The sequence below is a fragment of the Meleagris gallopavo genome, chromosome 7 (genome assembly GCF_905368555.1).
Source record: "Meleagris gallopavo chromosome 7, MGAL_WU_HG_1.1, whole genome shotgun sequence".
NCBI lineage: Eukaryota > Metazoa > Chordata > Aves > Galliformes > Phasianidae > Meleagris > Meleagris gallopavo.
The window spans coordinates 15682278-15698445 of record NC_139410.1 but is presented as its reverse complement, the minus strand read 5'-3'; the positions used below and the strand labels follow the sequence as shown (position 1 = coordinate 15698445).

General features: G+C 58.9%; 2 protein-coding genes and 1 long non-coding RNA gene across 6 annotated transcripts in view; 2 read left to right on the top strand and 1 right to left on the bottom strand.

Moving 5' to 3' along the window:
* Positions 1-16168, top strand: part of HOXD3 (homeobox D3) — a 55378-nt gene that overhangs the window by 21492 nt on the left and 17718 nt on the right. Inside the window, exon 1 of one of the 2 annotated variants that reach the window (XM_085228685.1) lies at positions 6304-6438. The exons of the other annotated variant lie outside the window; for it this stretch is intronic. The gene's annotated coding sequence lies outside the window, so the exon portion shown is untranslated. Of the gene's footprint in view, positions 1-6303; positions 6439-16168 lie in introns of those variants that run through there. 2 annotated transcript variants of the gene reach the window in all.
* Positions 1487-3724, top strand: LOC109368668 (homeobox protein Hox-D8). 3 transcript variants are annotated; one of them, XM_085228695.1, is made up of 3 exons: positions 1510-2094; positions 2332-2479; positions 2919-3724. In XM_085228695.1, exons 1-3 carry the CDS (start codon positions 1972-1974, stop codon positions 3212-3214), a joined length of 567 nt encoding a protein of 188 aa, XP_085084821.1. In that variant the 5' UTR covers positions 1510-1971; the 3' UTR covers positions 3215-3724. The 3 variants fall into 3 exon arrangements, with proteins under 3 accessions (XP_085084820.1, XP_085084819.1, XP_085084821.1); XM_085228694.1 differs by having other exon boundaries at positions 1487-2479; positions 2922-3724; XM_085228693.1 differs by having other exon boundaries at positions 1501-2479.
* LOC146543972 (uncharacterized) lies at positions 15126-16157 on the bottom strand. Its single transcript, XR_014884541.1, has 3 exons — positions 15937-16157; positions 15564-15759; positions 15126-15434 (listed from the first exon to the last, which is right to left on the bottom strand). It is a non-coding gene; the product is annotated as an uncharacterized LOC146543972 (long non-coding RNA).

Below are 16168 nucleotides of genomic sequence, written 5' to 3'. Positions count from 1 at the left end.
CGCTCGTGGCTGAGCACTCCGACAAGCGGATCAGAACCATGACGGTTCGTCGCTGCAGCTCTGCAGTCATTGGGATTGTGGAAACCCTTTCTCGGTGAAGGGCTGTGCAACTTACTGCCTGACCGTGTCCCTGTCCCTGTCCCTGTCCCTGTCCCTGTCCCTGTCCCTGTCCCTGTCTCTGCCACCTCACGCCGCCAGAGGGCGCCCGTGCTCCATTCTACCGCCGGAGCCGCGCCCGCCTCCTGCGCCCCTTTCCGCGCCCGCGCAGCGCTCCGCGCCCTGTCCGGGTAGCCGCGCTCTGGCTCCGGCTCCGCGGATGCGGACGGGCGCGGCGCTGCCCGCGGGGCCGCTGCAGTTTTGTGGAGGTGCGGGATTCTCGGCCGCCTCTCCGCAAGAAGCCGCGCAGGGCTGAGTGGGGCTCCGGTGCCACCTCTGCAGCCCCTGCCGCTATGGGCGTCCTCCGCTGTGTTTTTCTCATAGCAGCGGAGATCCGTGCGCTCCAATACCCGGGAGTGAGAGATGCGTTTGGTCACCGCGGGGGGACCGTTCCGTGCCCCCCCATCCTCGGACAGGGATCGCTCCTTCCGAGTGGGCCGTGCTGGGCCGTGCTGAGCTGGACCATGCTGTCACGAAGCCCCGGCTGTGGGCGCCCAGCTGCATGCTCACCGGGCCTCTGGCAAGGCCCAGGCTATGTTGCCTGCGAGCATGGAGATGCCTTGTGAGGGGCAAGGGCGGCTTCCGAGATAAAAGGAGAGTCGGGAGTGGGAGTGGGTTGGGGTGCGGGCTGTGATGGGGCAGGGGCCTGAGAGGCTGTTACGGAACCACAACGTTGTTGTCAGTTCGCACCAGACGGTCACGCGTGGCTCCAACAGGCCAGTCCAGTATTCCACCTCCATTTTCTGTCTGCTCACATCAGAGCGGACTCTGGCTGCTGGGGGGTGTCTGCCCATAAAAGCTGCTCCCACTTCAGGAAAAGCGGTTCGCCAGAAACCTCTGCAGGGACCGGAGAACGGGGACAGTGCTTCGCCGAGCGTTGGGAGCGGGACCGTGCAGCCCTTCCTGAGCAGCCTTCCCCCGTCCTGGAGCCCAACGGGCAGCGCCTTCCTCCCTTCCTCCCATTCCTTCCTTCCTTCCTCCATGCCCGTGAGCGCGCTCGCTGCCCCTTTCGCCCAGCGGCCCCGCGCTGCTGCCTTCGCACCCATCCGCCCTTCTTCCTCCCCCTCGCTGCCTCGCTAATGACGTCCACCAAGGGTGAAATGATGGAAAGTATATTCATGGGCATGATTTCCATTAAGTGTCAATTAACCTGGGGCCTCAGCCATGCATGCACGGCGTCAAGGGTAAATGTGCATCTCATTTCCCAGCGCTCCACTCGCCCGCGAGGAAATGATCCGCAGGGCCCCGGCCCCACGAGCCGCCGCCCGCCCCCCCCCCCCCCGGACGCCCTCCGGACGCCCCCGGCCCCGCGCACCGGGCGGCTGTTCCCTGCGGGCTCTCTCCGGCCGCGGCTGCGGGCCGGCCCCGGGCAGCGCGCCCGCGGTTATCGCGCGGATCTGCGCGGCCTCGCCCGCGCGGCGGGGGTTCGGCGGCTCCCGGCGGGGGGAGCGGGGGCGCCGCGGCCGGGGTGGATCCGGGCAGGGTTGGGCCGGGTTTTTTCTTGCCTGAGGAGCGGCACATGTAAACTGAAGCCAAAAGTCCCCCCTGAGCTCATGAGCGTGCGTGTGTGTGTGTGTGTGTGTGTGTGCGTGCGCGGGCTGCTGTGTGCCTAATAGGAAATAGTAAAAGCAGTGAGGCAGGTCATTTTGGGAGCGATTATATTCCAGCCCCGGTCACCGCGCACACGGAGAGCAGGAGGGGAGCGCACGGGGCGCGGCGGCGACGGCACCGGGAGAGCAGCAGAGAGGCACCGCGGCGGCACCGGGGGGAGCAGCGCCCCGTGCCCGCTCCCCGCCCGCCGCTGCCCCCTCCCCGATGAGCTCCTACTTTGTCAACCCGCTCTACTCCAAATACAAGGCGGCGGCGGCGGCGGCGGCGGCGGTGGCGGCGGGGGAGCCTCTGCCCGCCCCGTACTACGACTGTCACTTCGCGCCCGAGGTGAGCGGCCGCCACGCCGCCGCCGCCGCCGCTCTGCTCTACGGGACCGGCTTCCCGCAGCCCGGCGGGGCGGGGGGCGGCGGCGGAGCGGACTTTTACCATCCGGCCGGGGGGAGCCCCGCGGCCGCCTACCAGCCGCCTCCTCCTCCCCCCGCCGCGCCTCCGCCTCCTGCCCCCTGCAGCGGGGTTACCTGTCACGGGGAGCCCGCTAAATTTTACGGATACGATAACTTACAGAGACAGCAGATTTTTACGACACAGCAAGAGGCCGAGCTGGTACAATATCCTGACTGTAAATCGTCCAGTGCTAATATTGGCGAGGAACCAGACCACTTAAATCAGAGCTCGTCTCCTGCTCAAATGTTTCCCTGGATGAGACCGCAAGGTTGGACGCAGTCGGCATTCGCTTCCATCTCACGTCTGAGTTCGAAACTTTCTTTTTCCTCCTCCCTTTCCTCTCTCCCCTCTCCCTTCGTTCCTCCCCTCTGTGCCTCTCGCTGCGTTCCCGCATCGCTCTCGCTAACGGAACTACGGGAGGACTGCGGGGGGGTGGGGGTTGTGGGGCCTGCTGAGCTCCCGGGGCCCGGCCGCCGGGGGGGAGCGCGGGGCTGGGGGCGGTCACCAGGTGCTGCCGTGCTCCCGCAAACTGCGGCGCCGGAGAGCCGCGCTTAACGCTGCGGCCGCACCCCCACGCACTCGCGCTGCTCTGCACTCCCCACGCTCTCTTTTCCTCCTCTCCCCCCGAGGGATGTGCGGAGGGCCCCGGGCGGCCGCGGCCGCGTTGCTCCGAGCCGCCCCGACCCCCGTGTTTTTGTTTCAAACAGCAGCGCCCGGGAGGAGGAGAGGGCGGCAGACGTACAGCCGCTTCCAGACGCTGGAGCTGGAGAAGGAGTTTCTCTTTAACCCCTATCTGACCAGGAAGAGACGAATCGAGGTGTCCCACGCCCTAGGACTCACCGAGCGGCAGGTAAAGATCTGGTTTCAGAACAGGAGGATGAAGTGGAAAAAGGAGAACAACAAGGACAAATTCCCCGCTTCCAAGCAGGAGGGAAAGGAAGGGGAGGCCAAAAAGGAAACACATGATCTGGAAGACGACAGAGCCGAAAGCCAAACGAATTAAATTAATTTTGCCCTAAAAGCCTTTGTGAAAGGCCATCAGAAACGAGGAGCCCACGGCCGCCGCTCCGGGCCCGTCCCCGTCGTGTGCGTCCTTCGGGGTCGCGTCCCGCCCCACTGCGTGCTGTGTGGGTTTGGGTTTGGGTCTAACTGCATCCGGAGCGATCTCCAGATGTCCGCTCGTCTACTCCTCCTGGAAATCTGATAGCGAGTTCGCAGCAATACATTTCTAATGAGATATATATAGATAGATAGATACAGATACTATTTTTTTTTCTTGCAATATTGAAAGGCAGTGATCGCGACATACACTTCCTAATGATAAACGCCAGTAAGCAAGACATGTACCAATGCTTTATTAATCAAACAAGTGCACTTGTGCTATTTTAATTCTTGTTATTTTCTAATCTCGAATAAATTAAATAAATTTAATAAATTTTGAAGAGCAAATCTTAGAAATATATGAAACTTTCTACTATTGATTTAAATAAACCAAAATTATTCAAATATAAAATATATCGATTTCCTGACATCCTTTCTGTAATATGCTCCTCCGATAAACTCTCGGACCTCCACATCTGCCCTCTCCTCTGTTCCTAGCTCCTATTTGGTCGGGGGATCTCGAAATGGCCCTCTGGAGGGAAAGCCTGAGGGGGGTCCCAGCCCCAGCCGGGACCCGACGCGTCCTGACACGGGGATACGGGACGTCACAGGTCTCCTGACCGAGCTTCCTCCGTGGCAGAGCCCCCGCTCCCCGGCGCTGGGACCCCGCCATGCGTGCCTGGGCCTCGCAGCTTTTTGCCTGCATCCTCACCGAGGGGCTCCGCCGCGGCCCTACCGTGCGGTGCTCCCCGCTCTGCGGGTCCGTGAGCGCCGGGCCGGCTCTAGCCTCTCCCACGGATTTCGGGCAAAGTGGCTCGTGCTCTCAATTCACGCATAAACACAAAAAAGGGCGTTTCAGCAATAAATATCTCGGCACTGTTTCGGGGCAGTTTTCCAAGCTATCGGGCAGGGCGGCGGGGGCAGCCCGTTTAGGGGCAGCGGGCACACAGCATGAAGCCTTACAAAAATTTCTGCACATTTTTTTCCCCCTTCTCATGCCTCCAATGCGCGATGTTCGCTGAAGTCCTCGCAGGACGCAGTGCGGTGAATGCGACCAACTCGACTCCCATTATGTGCCCCCAAAAGGAACGGCGCTGCCGTCGGAGAGGGATCCCTTCGGCCCCGTCCTCCTGAAGCCGCTCGCGAAGACCCCGAGATGTGTCGGGACTTCGTCCGCAGTCCCATGGCCGGGAGCGGCCCGATAGGAGGGGATGGCCGCGCCGAAGGCTTGCTCGATGCGCGGGGTGGGTCCGTGCAGCTTCCCCTCTCCTTCCAGCCCGGAGCCAGGTTCGGCTCAGCCCCTGCGAAGCTCCAGCTCCGAAGGGAGGCAGAATCGAGCGGAGCCACTGTTTTAATTTATTTTAATCACGTAACTGGTTAAAGCTTGCAAACGCGTGGAAACTGCGGCAAAGCGGAGAAGGCACCATTTTGCTGCACGGATTTGCATATACGCAGCGGTGCCCGGGTGGCCGGGAGCGACTGCAGCCCCGCACCGGGCCTCCTCCTGCCCCGGCCCCGGGAATCGCGCACCGGAGCCGTCACGGCCCGGCGGAGCATTTCCCGAGCCAGTGTTCGTCCGGGAAAGAGTCGCTGCCGACGTTGTTTTTAATTTTCAGACAAAGATAATGAAATTAAAATATTCCTGACGAAGTTTCCGTTAGCGTTGCACTCTCAGGGCCGACTGGGAAAGCAGCCACGCACACAAACCAACGCCCCGGTGCAAAAGGCCTCGTCCTAACGGGGAACTTTCCTCTCCCTCTCTTTCTCTCTCCCTCTCTCTCTTTTTTTTTTTTCTTTTTTTCTTTTTTGTTAGGGGAAAAAAAATCCTGTTGTGTACTTATGAAGGTATTTCCCGCCCGTAGCTGGCAGCTCAATCTCCCCTTCACTTCCGTTTAGAGTCCTGTTTAGGAAAAGCGAAGTGAGGCAGCGGTTGCCCAATGCGCTTTCGGCGGCCGCGGGCCGGGAGGGAACGCCGCACCGTGCGGGGAGAGGCTGAAGCTGCGCCGGGCCGCGGGAGGTGGCGGTGGCTCGGCCCAGCGGGTGCCTCATCCGAGGGTGTGTGATCGCCTGCAGCGGTGTGACACAGACCCCACGTCGTTAGCGCAGTTTGGTTTTTTTGTTAGCTTTGTTTTTATTTTCTTTCCCGGCGGGTTCGATCAACACGTAAGGTACAGACAGAAGGCTCTAGCTCTTCTCTGAACAGAAATCGAGCGAGAGCCGCAATTTTCGTTCCTCGCTCTCCGTGACACGGGGCCGTAACCCTTTCCGAGCTCTTTTTGAGCTCCCGGGTTCCACGCGGCACCGCGGATGCTTCGCGCTGGGGCTCGACGGCAGCACGACCTGCGGGACCCTGAACTGCGGGGCGCGGTTCGGCATCAGCTCGGCTCGGGCTGCCTTTGGGCCATCGATGGTTTCGGCTTCAGTAGTGGGCGCTACAGGAAACACGTTTGCTCTTAGGGCCCGGCTGTGGGTAACGCAGTCCGAAGCCCCTTTCGTTAAGGCAAGGAGCGAACCCACGGGCACAGCGCCGAGGGGCCATTAAGCGGGGTCCCCGCACCCCGAGTGCGGCTCAGTCCTCCGCTCTCTCCTGAGCTCCGTACCCGCGGGGCCCCGACAGCCGCTCGGGGCGCGCAGGCCGCGGAGACAGAGAGTAAAAAACACGAGCACAGCGCGCAGGCGAAAGAAACATGGCGCTGGGAAGCAGTATGTGCAAAATCCGCAAGGAATTGCAGTAAATTCCTTTTTGTTTGAAGAAAATTTACAACTTGGTAATAGACCTTTTTATGACCTATTTGGGCTCGTCATTGGCTGCGGCTGGTCATGTGCAGGCAGCGAGCGCTTTCATGGCCTTTTCCTGATTTCCCTGGCGAATTTCCCCCTGCATTCTGCCTTCAGAGAGTCTCAGCCCCTCTTTTCCTAACCTTTGTCTGGCTGAGGTGTATGGCAGCCGCCGCGATGTTGGCGCGGCTCTCCCCGAACCCCGCCGCTCCCCGGCCCCGCGACGCCTCTCCTCCCGCGGCGCTGCGCGGAGCCGCTCGCCGCTGCCCCCCGGATTGCTACGCGGGCGCAAAATGGATTACAGCGATCGTCCCCGGCTCTTCGGCAAGCGGGCGCTGCCGCCCACCGGTAAGCGTTCGGCTACCCCCAGCACCGCGCTCCCGCGGGCGGAGCGCCGGCCCCGCTCGGTCACCTGTCCCTCGGAGCACCCAGCGCTGTGCGGTGCAGCCGCGGGACCGTTAGCGCGGCCGCTTTCGGGGCTGCCTTTGCGCCGGCTCACGGTGCGGTTAGCGTGGATACAGACTGCCGCTCGGGGCGGCGCGGAGGAGGCTGCGGAGCGAGCCCCGGCCCCGCGCAGAGCGGCGGAAGGCTGAGGGTCGGGGCGCGGAGACACTGCGGTTCTCCCGCTAAGCGCCCCTTCCTCGTGGTTTTGTTTCCCCGCAGGCTGAAGCGCTGCGCCGAGTTTGCGCGCCGCGTTTTCCCGTAGCGGAAGGGCGCTCGTGTAACTTCACACCTAACAGGTGTCTGTACGGCAGCGCCGGGGGCGGAGGGCGCGGGCGGCCCCGGAGAGCCGAGCCCCGTCCTGCCCCGGCAGCCCCCGCCCGGCCCCTGATCCCGCAGCCGCGGGCGCGCCCGCCCCGCAGGGCACAGCGGGAGGATCCGGGCCCGGCTGCTCCCGGCGGGGCGGCCAGGAGAGGAGAAGCGGAGGCGCGGTCGTGCACCCGGGCGGGAGCATAGCGAGTGTGCAGCCCGGCTGGCTAAATCGTGGGCGAGCACTCGATAAAACGGGTTTGGTTTGAAATGTGTAGAGGAGATAGAACGATCACGTAGACGTTATCCTGTACTGCGTTGCTTATATACGGGTGTACATACCCGGATCTACATTGCCTATGTGTGTGTATGTACTTGTCCACACCTCTGTTTCTCTCTATAGAACATACTTGTAAATATATTATTTCACAATGTGTGTATCTATGCTGTATATCTCCTCCACACTTTCAAAACACGCAATCGGAAACCGCTGTGCTGCGTTGGTTGCTCCCGGCGTCGCTCAGGGACGGAAATGCACCGTGCCACTGCACTGCAGGAATTCACCACGTCGTCATTTCCCTTAAAAGCAGCCACACATTTAGCGGCGGAGCAAAATGCCGCTATTAAACCGGGCCCGGGGAGGGTGTGCGGGTGTGGGACGCATCCCCGTGCGTGTTCGGGAGGCACAGTGGGATCCTTCTGTCAGCAACCAGGCACCCGCAGCCCGCGGAGCCGCGCCGCCCCTGTGCTGGGACTGTTTGGGAGGAACCGTCTGCAGTGTTGAAACACTCTGGGAATGTTGGAAAGCGTGTCGTGTTGCGTTAGGTTTTGCTCTCATAGCCCCTCCTGGTCGGCAGGGTCATTATAGCTGCTTCGTAATAAATCTCGGCCACAATTTCGGAAAATCTCGTCCTTGAGGTGTTTTCGCATGATTCGTAGCCTGCGGGCAAATAAGACAACAAACGCAGGATGTTCGAACGGGTTCTGCTGCGCGTGTGTCCATATGCCGACAAACACACAGACACAGATGCATTTACGATCCCACTGCTGTATGTGGGAGGTCAGCATTTTTTCCTCCTAACCGACTCCTTCCTTCCTTTCTTTTCTCCTTTTTCTTTTTCTTTTTCTTTTTTTCTCCTTTCATTCATTTCATTAACATTAACGCACACATACGTATGTGTATTTCCTTCAATATACCTATGTGTGTCCTTTCACAACAAACTCTTTCTGCACGCCTGTATGTACACAGGGCACCTTTGAGGACCGCACGGTTATGCACGTTTCTGTACCTACAGAGCGCCTGTAGCCGTGTGGCTGTGTTGGTGCGTTGAAATGAGTGCAATTCCGATTTCACATCCAGCATTCTCACACCTGCTTCATTTTCCGACGTGTGTAACAGAAATTATGAGTCATTAAAAAAAAAAAAAGGAAACAGACGATCTCTAACCTATGCTTTACTGACGTAAGAGCTATTAAAACAACACAACAACAACAAAATATGACCTCTAGGCAATGGCAGCTGGTTCTGCAGGCGGCACCCAGGTACAGCCGGCAGCTGCACCACGGGGCTCCACCGAGGCCGGGCCGGGACCCGGTCCTCTGCCCGGGGCAGAGCTCGGACCCCCGGACGTGGTGGACTCGGAACGAGGGGGGATGCGACCTGTGGTCTCAGATTGATAAAAGCAGCGCACGTTGTATTTGTGCTCCTAAACTCCGCTAATCCCACCAACTGGCTTGTTTCCTGATAATATTTCGCTTTTCCCAAACAAATGTATTTCTCACGGGGTGTTTCATGGGAGATGGGGGTAGAAAAAAATCGAAACAAAGACAGTATTTCACCCCCGGGTTGGCAGGCAGCTGTTAAAGGTATTTACGGCTCTACTGCAGTGCGGCACTCAATGCTGTGTGGTGCGAGGGAACAAACAGGAAGCGGGAGGCAGAGATGAGGCACAATAAAGCGTGCGGCGGGAGCGGGGCCGGGCCGGGCGCGGAGGAAATGTCCCTGGTAGAGAGAGGGGCAATAAAAGAGTATTCAGCGGCAGAGGGGCTGCGCGCAGCACGGAACCTCCCCGGATGCCTTTGGGGGAGGGGTCCCCGGGGCTTGTGGGGGGCAGCTGCAGTGCCTCCGTGCCGTGCCGTGCCGCGCCGGCAGCCCCTCGAGGCGTGTCCGTGGGGTTTGCGGAGCCCCCCGAGAGCCCGGCCACGTGGCTGCCGCGCCGTCGTCGAGGCCTGGCTGCGGGCGGGCTCTCGGGGACGCTCCAGAGCCGCCCGGCCCCGACGGCGCGGACCGGGGCACCTGCCCGTCCTGTGGGGCAGCCGGCCTGGGCGCGCTGCGGCCGCCGGGGGCGCGGCGGGGCCCGCCACCGCCACCAGCCGTTTTGTGTCCCACGGCCTCTTCCAGGAGAAGGCGCTGTAGGACAAGCCTGGCCGCGATCCCCGCCAAGGAGAGGGACCCGCCGCCCGCCCCGTGCCCCGGGACCCGACCCCGGCCCACGCCCACGGGAGAGACCACTGCAGGGCGGGGGGGCACCGCTCGACCCTCCGCCACTTTCCTGGGGGGGCCTCGGAGCCCTCCCCCCGTCAGTCGTCCTCCTGCCTCCACCGCTGACCCTCCTGCCCGTCCGGAGCCCTGCGTACCCCGCGCCTGCCCCACGGGCAGCGCTAGGAGCAGCAGCAGAACGCCCGCTGATGTCGGCCTTCTCTCCTCCCTCCTTACCCCTTTGGCTCCGCGCCCCCGCCCCACGCACGCCGGTGCCTCGCGGCTCTCCCTGCCTCCGCCTCATTTCGCTGTGCCCGGGCATGACCCTGGCCGCCCCCGGGGCCCTTCCTGCCCGAGCCGGGCGCTCCCATGGCCCCGGCTCCCCTCTCTAGCCCCCGCCCCGAGTCCTCCGCCCCGCGGACCCGCGGTGCCGCCGCCGCTGTTCCCGTTTGATGTCGGGGCGCGTCTCGCCACCGCCCTGCCTGCTCCCGGGGCTCCGCTGCTGCCGGGGCCGCCCCGGGCCTCTGCGTGCCCACATCCTACGCGGGGAATGGGCGGAAAGTCGATAAAAGCACAGAGCGATAATGCGTTGGACGCATTATCAAGGCGCGCAGTTGTTGTTCAAAGCGAGAATCGGAGCCTGTCATTTTGTGGCGGTGCTGTCCTGGGGGCAGGATGCTGTCTTAGTGTCTGGCACGGAGCAGCAAGGGCGACGGTGTTTTACCCTTGCGATTCAATTTCCCCAACGCTTATCGCAACTGTTGCCAGAGGGAAAGCAATTAGTATGGGGTTTCTTCATTCCACACTTTATCCGTCTCCAGATCATCAGTCCCGAAAATGGAAGCTGCCGTACAAGCCCGAGGAAGGAACTGGCCAGAGCTTCAAAGTCAACTTTCACATCTGCATTTTAGAATAGGAAATGTGAAAATCCTCCTAATTCCCCCTTCAGCATCTCAGGGCTACTATTATTCAATTGCAGAACCACTAACGTCGTGCTTAGATCACAGGGATCTTCCTCCCTCCCAGCTACCCCTCGGATCCCACAGTCCTTTCCCATCCCCGCACCTCCCGGACACATTTGCCCTCAGCCCACGCCCTCCTCATCTTCCAGGGACTGAAGGTTCACCTCTCTTCCCGTTCTTCTCATCTCCACCTCAGGAGCTCTGCCGGCCCTTGAGACTGCCAGAGTAACAGCCACCTACCCTCGCAGTGGGTGGGGAGCACGGGCCGGGAGCCGGTGGGTGATGACGAGTGGCTGAGGCATCGAACAAGAGTAGAACAAGCTAAGGAGTAGGGCGAAAACTAAGGGCCCGTTTTAAGTAAACTCAAACTTCAGTGCCTGGAATTACTTCCCCAACCGAGCGAGCGCAGCGCAGGGGAGATCCCGCCCCGGCGTTAGGCAGGTGCCGGCCGGTGCCCACCGCCGCGGGTCGGGCTGTGCGAAGACGAGCCCCAGAGGGGCAGTCGGAGAGCGGTGCTGCTGTCCGCGGCCGCGTGCTGCCGGACCCCGACGGGGCGGACACGGCCCTTTCCCTCTGGAGAAGGACCGACCCCTCCCGGCCCGGGCTCCAGCAACTCTGGGCCGCTTCGGGGCCGTGATAGAGAGCTGCTGCCCGGGCTCTTTGTGCAGAAGCGGCCGTGTGACTCCAGGGACATTTGACTTCCTGTGCTCGGGCTCCTTGAAATTCTCATTTGTTAATTCACACCCTGCTCCCTTCACACCAGAGCTGTTTTATTGTTTTATAGCTCTCCTCAAACTTCCAGTCCTCAAAGATCTCACTGTGGCAGCCTTCACACTTCCCTCTCTCCCAAAGCCCGGTGTCCGCTGCTCCCAGCAGTTTGGTCGCTTGCAGACGCCCCTCGGTGCCTGGCGAGCCCGCAGCCGCGGCACAGCTCGAGCAGAATGAGTCAAAATCACTTTCCAGAGCCGTCTGACTGAAATACCACAAACACCCGGGGAGGGACGGACCCCCGGCCTCGGGCTAACCCCTCGTTTTGTCCCGACGCGCTCCTCTGTGCCTCCAGAGATGGCACTCAGGGAGGGGCACCGCCCCTAACCCAAGGGACAGGGAACACACCCACAGCTCTACGGGATGCTCCCCGCAAAGCCGCCGCGGAGCTGACCGGCCGCCCGCCCCCGCACCCGCTTACAGAGCAGCCAGCGGACCTTTATTTAGCGAATAAAAGTTTAAAGCTGAAGGTTATTTATGGTTCCGCAGAGATAGGTCCTGAGTGGCTATTTAGGAGCACGTGATTCCAATAAACTTTGTTTTATGGCTTGAGAGTTGACAAGCCAAAATATAATTCCCACCATAAATTAGTTTAAGAGCATACAAGTGCAGATGCTTTCGTTCCTGGAAGCAGTAATCGGGGAAGTGTTAGCAGGGATTCGTCTGCGGGAATGCGGCCGTGCGGGCAGCCCCGCTCCCCGGTGCCCCCGCTCCCCCCGGCCCCGCGCCGGGCGCGCAGTAAGTCGGCGTCAGCCTCCGGGCTGCGGTGCCTCCGCGCCGCCGGGCACTGCGGGCGGGGAGATGGGCCTCGGGCTCTGCCTGCGGGAACGGGCAGGTAGAGCTGGGCCGGGCGGGGCTGGAGGCTCGCTGCGCCCCGGCCGAGGCTGGTGAACGCGGTGAAGATCTTCATTGAAACTGGCCTGGAAAAAATAATAAGAGAGAGAGAGACAGAGACAGAGACAGAGAAAGGCATAGTATTGTAATGTTTGGAGTAGAAGGGCTGATGCTCTTGCACTGGCCTTGCAGTGCTATTCGGATTGCTCAGAGCTAAAAGAAATATATATATATATATATATATACTAAAAAAAAAAAAAACAATCTGAGGAAGCGAGCTATCGATACCCGGGCTATTGCTTTGCTGTTGTACAACAGCACCCCAAAATATACCATAAAGATGCAAGATTGGAGATGGAAATTGGCTTACAGAAAATAAGAAAACAAAACAGATACTGGCATTTTGCTTCTAATTATACAGTGTTTTTCGGGAGCATGAGATCGGATGTGTGTTTTTGTCTTCCTTAATGTTATATATGAACGCAGTTCTTAAAAGATTTGAAGGAAAGTTCGGGTCAGATGCATCCTCCTATAACGCAAACAAAGACGCGTGGCTCGAGTTTACTGTTGGATAATTGTGTGATCTTAAAGAGAAACGGGCTTAGAGCGGTCCGAGATTTGTTCCTATAGAATTGTCGTTCTGCCACTCTTAGCATGGATGCGGTGCTGCTCTGTACATTGTGACATTCTCTGGGTGATGTTTTAGCGAAGATGATCTGAATATTTCATTTGTAAGTGACTGAGTCGCCACAAAACAACGAAAAAAAAAAAAAAAAAGAGGCCTTTGTTATTCTTTTTTTTCCCCCACCAGTGAAAGAGGGAGGTCTGACTTTCCATCACTTTACTAATTATCTGCTATAAAATCTGGGCTATGGCTCTAAAAGGTGAAGCTCACACGCAGCTCGGGAGGGCATGTGTCCGAGGGATGCCCGGGTTCCGCACGGTCCCCGCTCAGAAGGGGCTCCCACCCGCCCCAGCATCGCGCTGCTCGCGGGATGCTGCCCGCTCCTCTGCCTCCATCCATCACCCGCGTTCTGTAAGAGTCCTCCAGAAATATCACCCGCGTGTGGAATACGGCAGTAACAAACGTTTGTATTGCAACAGGTTCGGCATCATGGAAGGGCACCCGCGGTAAGTGACCTCTTATTTCTCGCAGAGTTGGAGTGATTTGAAAGCACCGTTTCTCCCTCTCAGAGCAATTAGAAGCTCCGTATCCCTGCCGCATGTCGCTGCCACCAACCAACCAGAGCTGTGTCAGCGCGTTAAGGCTTTGGGGACCGTTGCGCGGTGCCACGTCGCGGGCAGCCCTGGCTGAGGCAGACGGGTTTATTATAGGGCTCGCAGGTGCCTGGCTGCCGCCGGGCGGCTCGAGGCGCTGCCCTCTGCTCCGAGAGGCTCGGGCCGGAGCCGTGCCGCCGCCTCGTTTGGAGCAGCCCGAGCAGGAGGAGCGGTGGCGGTGCCCGGGCCGGGCAGGCAACGCCGTGCCGTAGGGCCGGGCGGCAGCGCTAGGGGCGGGGAGGGAGAAGGGGGGAGGTGGGCACGGTGCGGAGGGGGCGGCTTTCTCCAGCTGTGTGCTGGTCCGCGCCGGTCCCGCGTGAAGCAGAGGATGAGAGCAGCGCGGTGTGCTGCGGGACACGCAGCGAGAGAGCCTCTGCACGCAGCGGTGCTGCCGTTCGGGCTGGCTCTGCCTTGTCCCTCGGAAGGAAGGGGAAGGCTGCGGTGCGTGAAGGTTCATTACGTGCGCCTCGCCCTCCCCGCTCCGCAGGCTGTGCTCCGATGGGGGAGCGAGCAGAAGTGGAGCTCTGTTTGTTTGCGTTTCTTCCCCTGCTCAATAAGCTCTTTCACTACTTCTCGCCGGGTTCTCGTTCTCGTTTTACCCTATGTGGCGATGTGGGTTTTCGAGCCCTTGAAGTGCGAGATAAACAATTGCCCCGAGTGCTGCATTTTTGGGTTAGTCCCATAGGTAATTGCCTGCTCGCACAGCCCCGCGTCACGGAGGTGCCCTTGGCGTTTTGTTTTAGGGCCGGCCCTCAATGTACGGATTACTCGTTTTCTGCTAACGTACATTTAGCACGACGATTATGAACCAGAATACAAAAAGGCAGATAGATCAAAAGCCCTCTGTATGGGCAGTTGAACAGGAGGTGAATATATAACGCTTTTGTTCATCAATAAATCTTTGGCTTTGACCTGTCTGAGCAAGTCGTGCAATAAGGTGAAACGCAGGTCACAGCGTCTAACAAATATGAAAATGCGTAGGATGAGGCAGAGAGGGGGCTGCAGCTCCCCGGCCCCTCCGCGTCCCCCCCGGCGGCTTCTCCGTCCCCGGGGCTGCCCCGTGGACTAGCTGTGGGGGGGGGGGGGGTTATGCTCCCTGCCCCTTTGGTCGGTGGTTAATAGAACCCCGGGGGGAACCCCTCCCCTCGGCGAGAGGAGGAGAAACCAGGAAGAGGCTCTGAAATAGTTGGGAGGAGGCTTAAATAAGCCAGGGGAGATGGGGGGGGAGACGAGGGGGGGGGAGGGGGGAAGGGGGAAAAAAAAAAAAAGAAAGAAAGGGTAGAGAATGAGGACGCAGGGTGGTTTCGAGGTGCACTTGCTGTGAGGATGGTGCCACCGCAGCCATAGCAAAGCAGCTGTTTCCAAACGGCATCTCCAGCTCAGGCAGCTGCGAGATGGAGCCCAGCGAGCAGAGCGGTGCTCATCGCTCGGGTGAACGCAGCAGCCCCAAATCCGCCCTCCACAGCGCCTGGATGTGTCGAACCCCACCATTATCTGCCCTTATGTCGCCTGTTTCACATAGTGGAAGGAGAAGAGGTTGACCGAGGGACAGCAGCGAGGAGCTGGGTCAGGCACAATTCGTGAACTTTTGTACTCTAGTGTGCTGCTGTCGGCAAAGTAAAAATAATGAAACTTGGTGATGTGTTTGCAAATGATTTGGGATGACCTCTCGCCCTGCCCTTCACCATAAACGCTACGCGGGAGAACCTGGGAGGGTGCGCGCTGCGGCTCCCGCGGGATGATGGAGCGCATAGAGCAGCAGAATGGCACCAAGGTAAACGTGGCAGCCCCTCGCTCCCCGGACCCGCTCACCCCAGCTCTACCCTCGTCTTTCACCCATCGCTGTCTCTGCTGTCGCCTGTTTCACTTCTGTTTCGATTTATATATTTTTTTTTCCCTCGAGTGGGAAAATTCTAACTAGATAGAATGCCTTCAGATTCGTATCAGGATAAATAGGTGTACCCTTTATTTCCTATGCGGTTTTAACTAGTAACATTCTAAATAGCTATTTTTTACTGGGAATGTCCGTTTTCTGTAGCAAGGGCGAAAACGGCGAACACTAAAGCCGCCAGCAGGTCTTGTGAGGATGTCTTAGCCGAAATTCGTCGCCATCAGTTGGTGCAGAGTTGTAAAGCTCCATTTCGTCAATAATAACAGCCGTGAATCCTTCCCGAATTCCCACCTTCCTGCAAAGCCGTGTTTCTAAGCTCGGTCCCCACCGAGTAGTTGGCATTCCTTAGAAGACAGTAAGGAGTAAGGATTGCAGGGAGCTGCTGTAGGGTAGGTGAAAACAGAACGTTATTACGTTGTCTATATATACCCTGTAGAACCGAATTTGTGTGATATTCATATAGTCACAGATTCGATTCTAGGGGAATATATGGTCGATGCAAAAACTTCACCTTTCTGCAGACGGCCAGGGGTTTGGGTACTGACGGAACCAAAAGACGTGTGCGTGTTGAACACGGAGAAATCCCCAAAGTTTTGCCGCCTCTCTCCCATTAAGCAGATTTTAGAACGTCTCTGAGAATTCCCCTGGTCGTTCAGCTCTACCTCCCGCTGGCAGACTGTGGATTTAAACGAGTAATCTCAGGAGATCTAAAAAATATTTCGGGGAAAAAAAAAAAGAAAAAAAAAAAGAAAGAAAAAAAAAAGAAAGAAAAAAGGAAAAAAGAAGTCTGCCAATCAGTGAGCGAATCTTTAACAAAAGCCCCATAAATTAGCCCGATGTGCTGGGCGCTGCCAGAATTTCCCTGTCGTGTGTCCAAATCTCACCCAAATATTTACGACAGCGGCGAAAGCAGCGCTCGACTCACTGGGACGTATTTCCTTGCGCTCCAGGAAGGATGTTGATGAGCGAGGATTGAATTTCTCTCTTTAAACCCGTGATGTTTGTAACCCAATTAGAAGCCATCTCAGTGCAATTGGCTGAACTTTGGTGGCCGAAAGTGGACAGTTTCTCGTTATCCGGATGCTTTCATCAGCACACACGCACACATTTTGTATG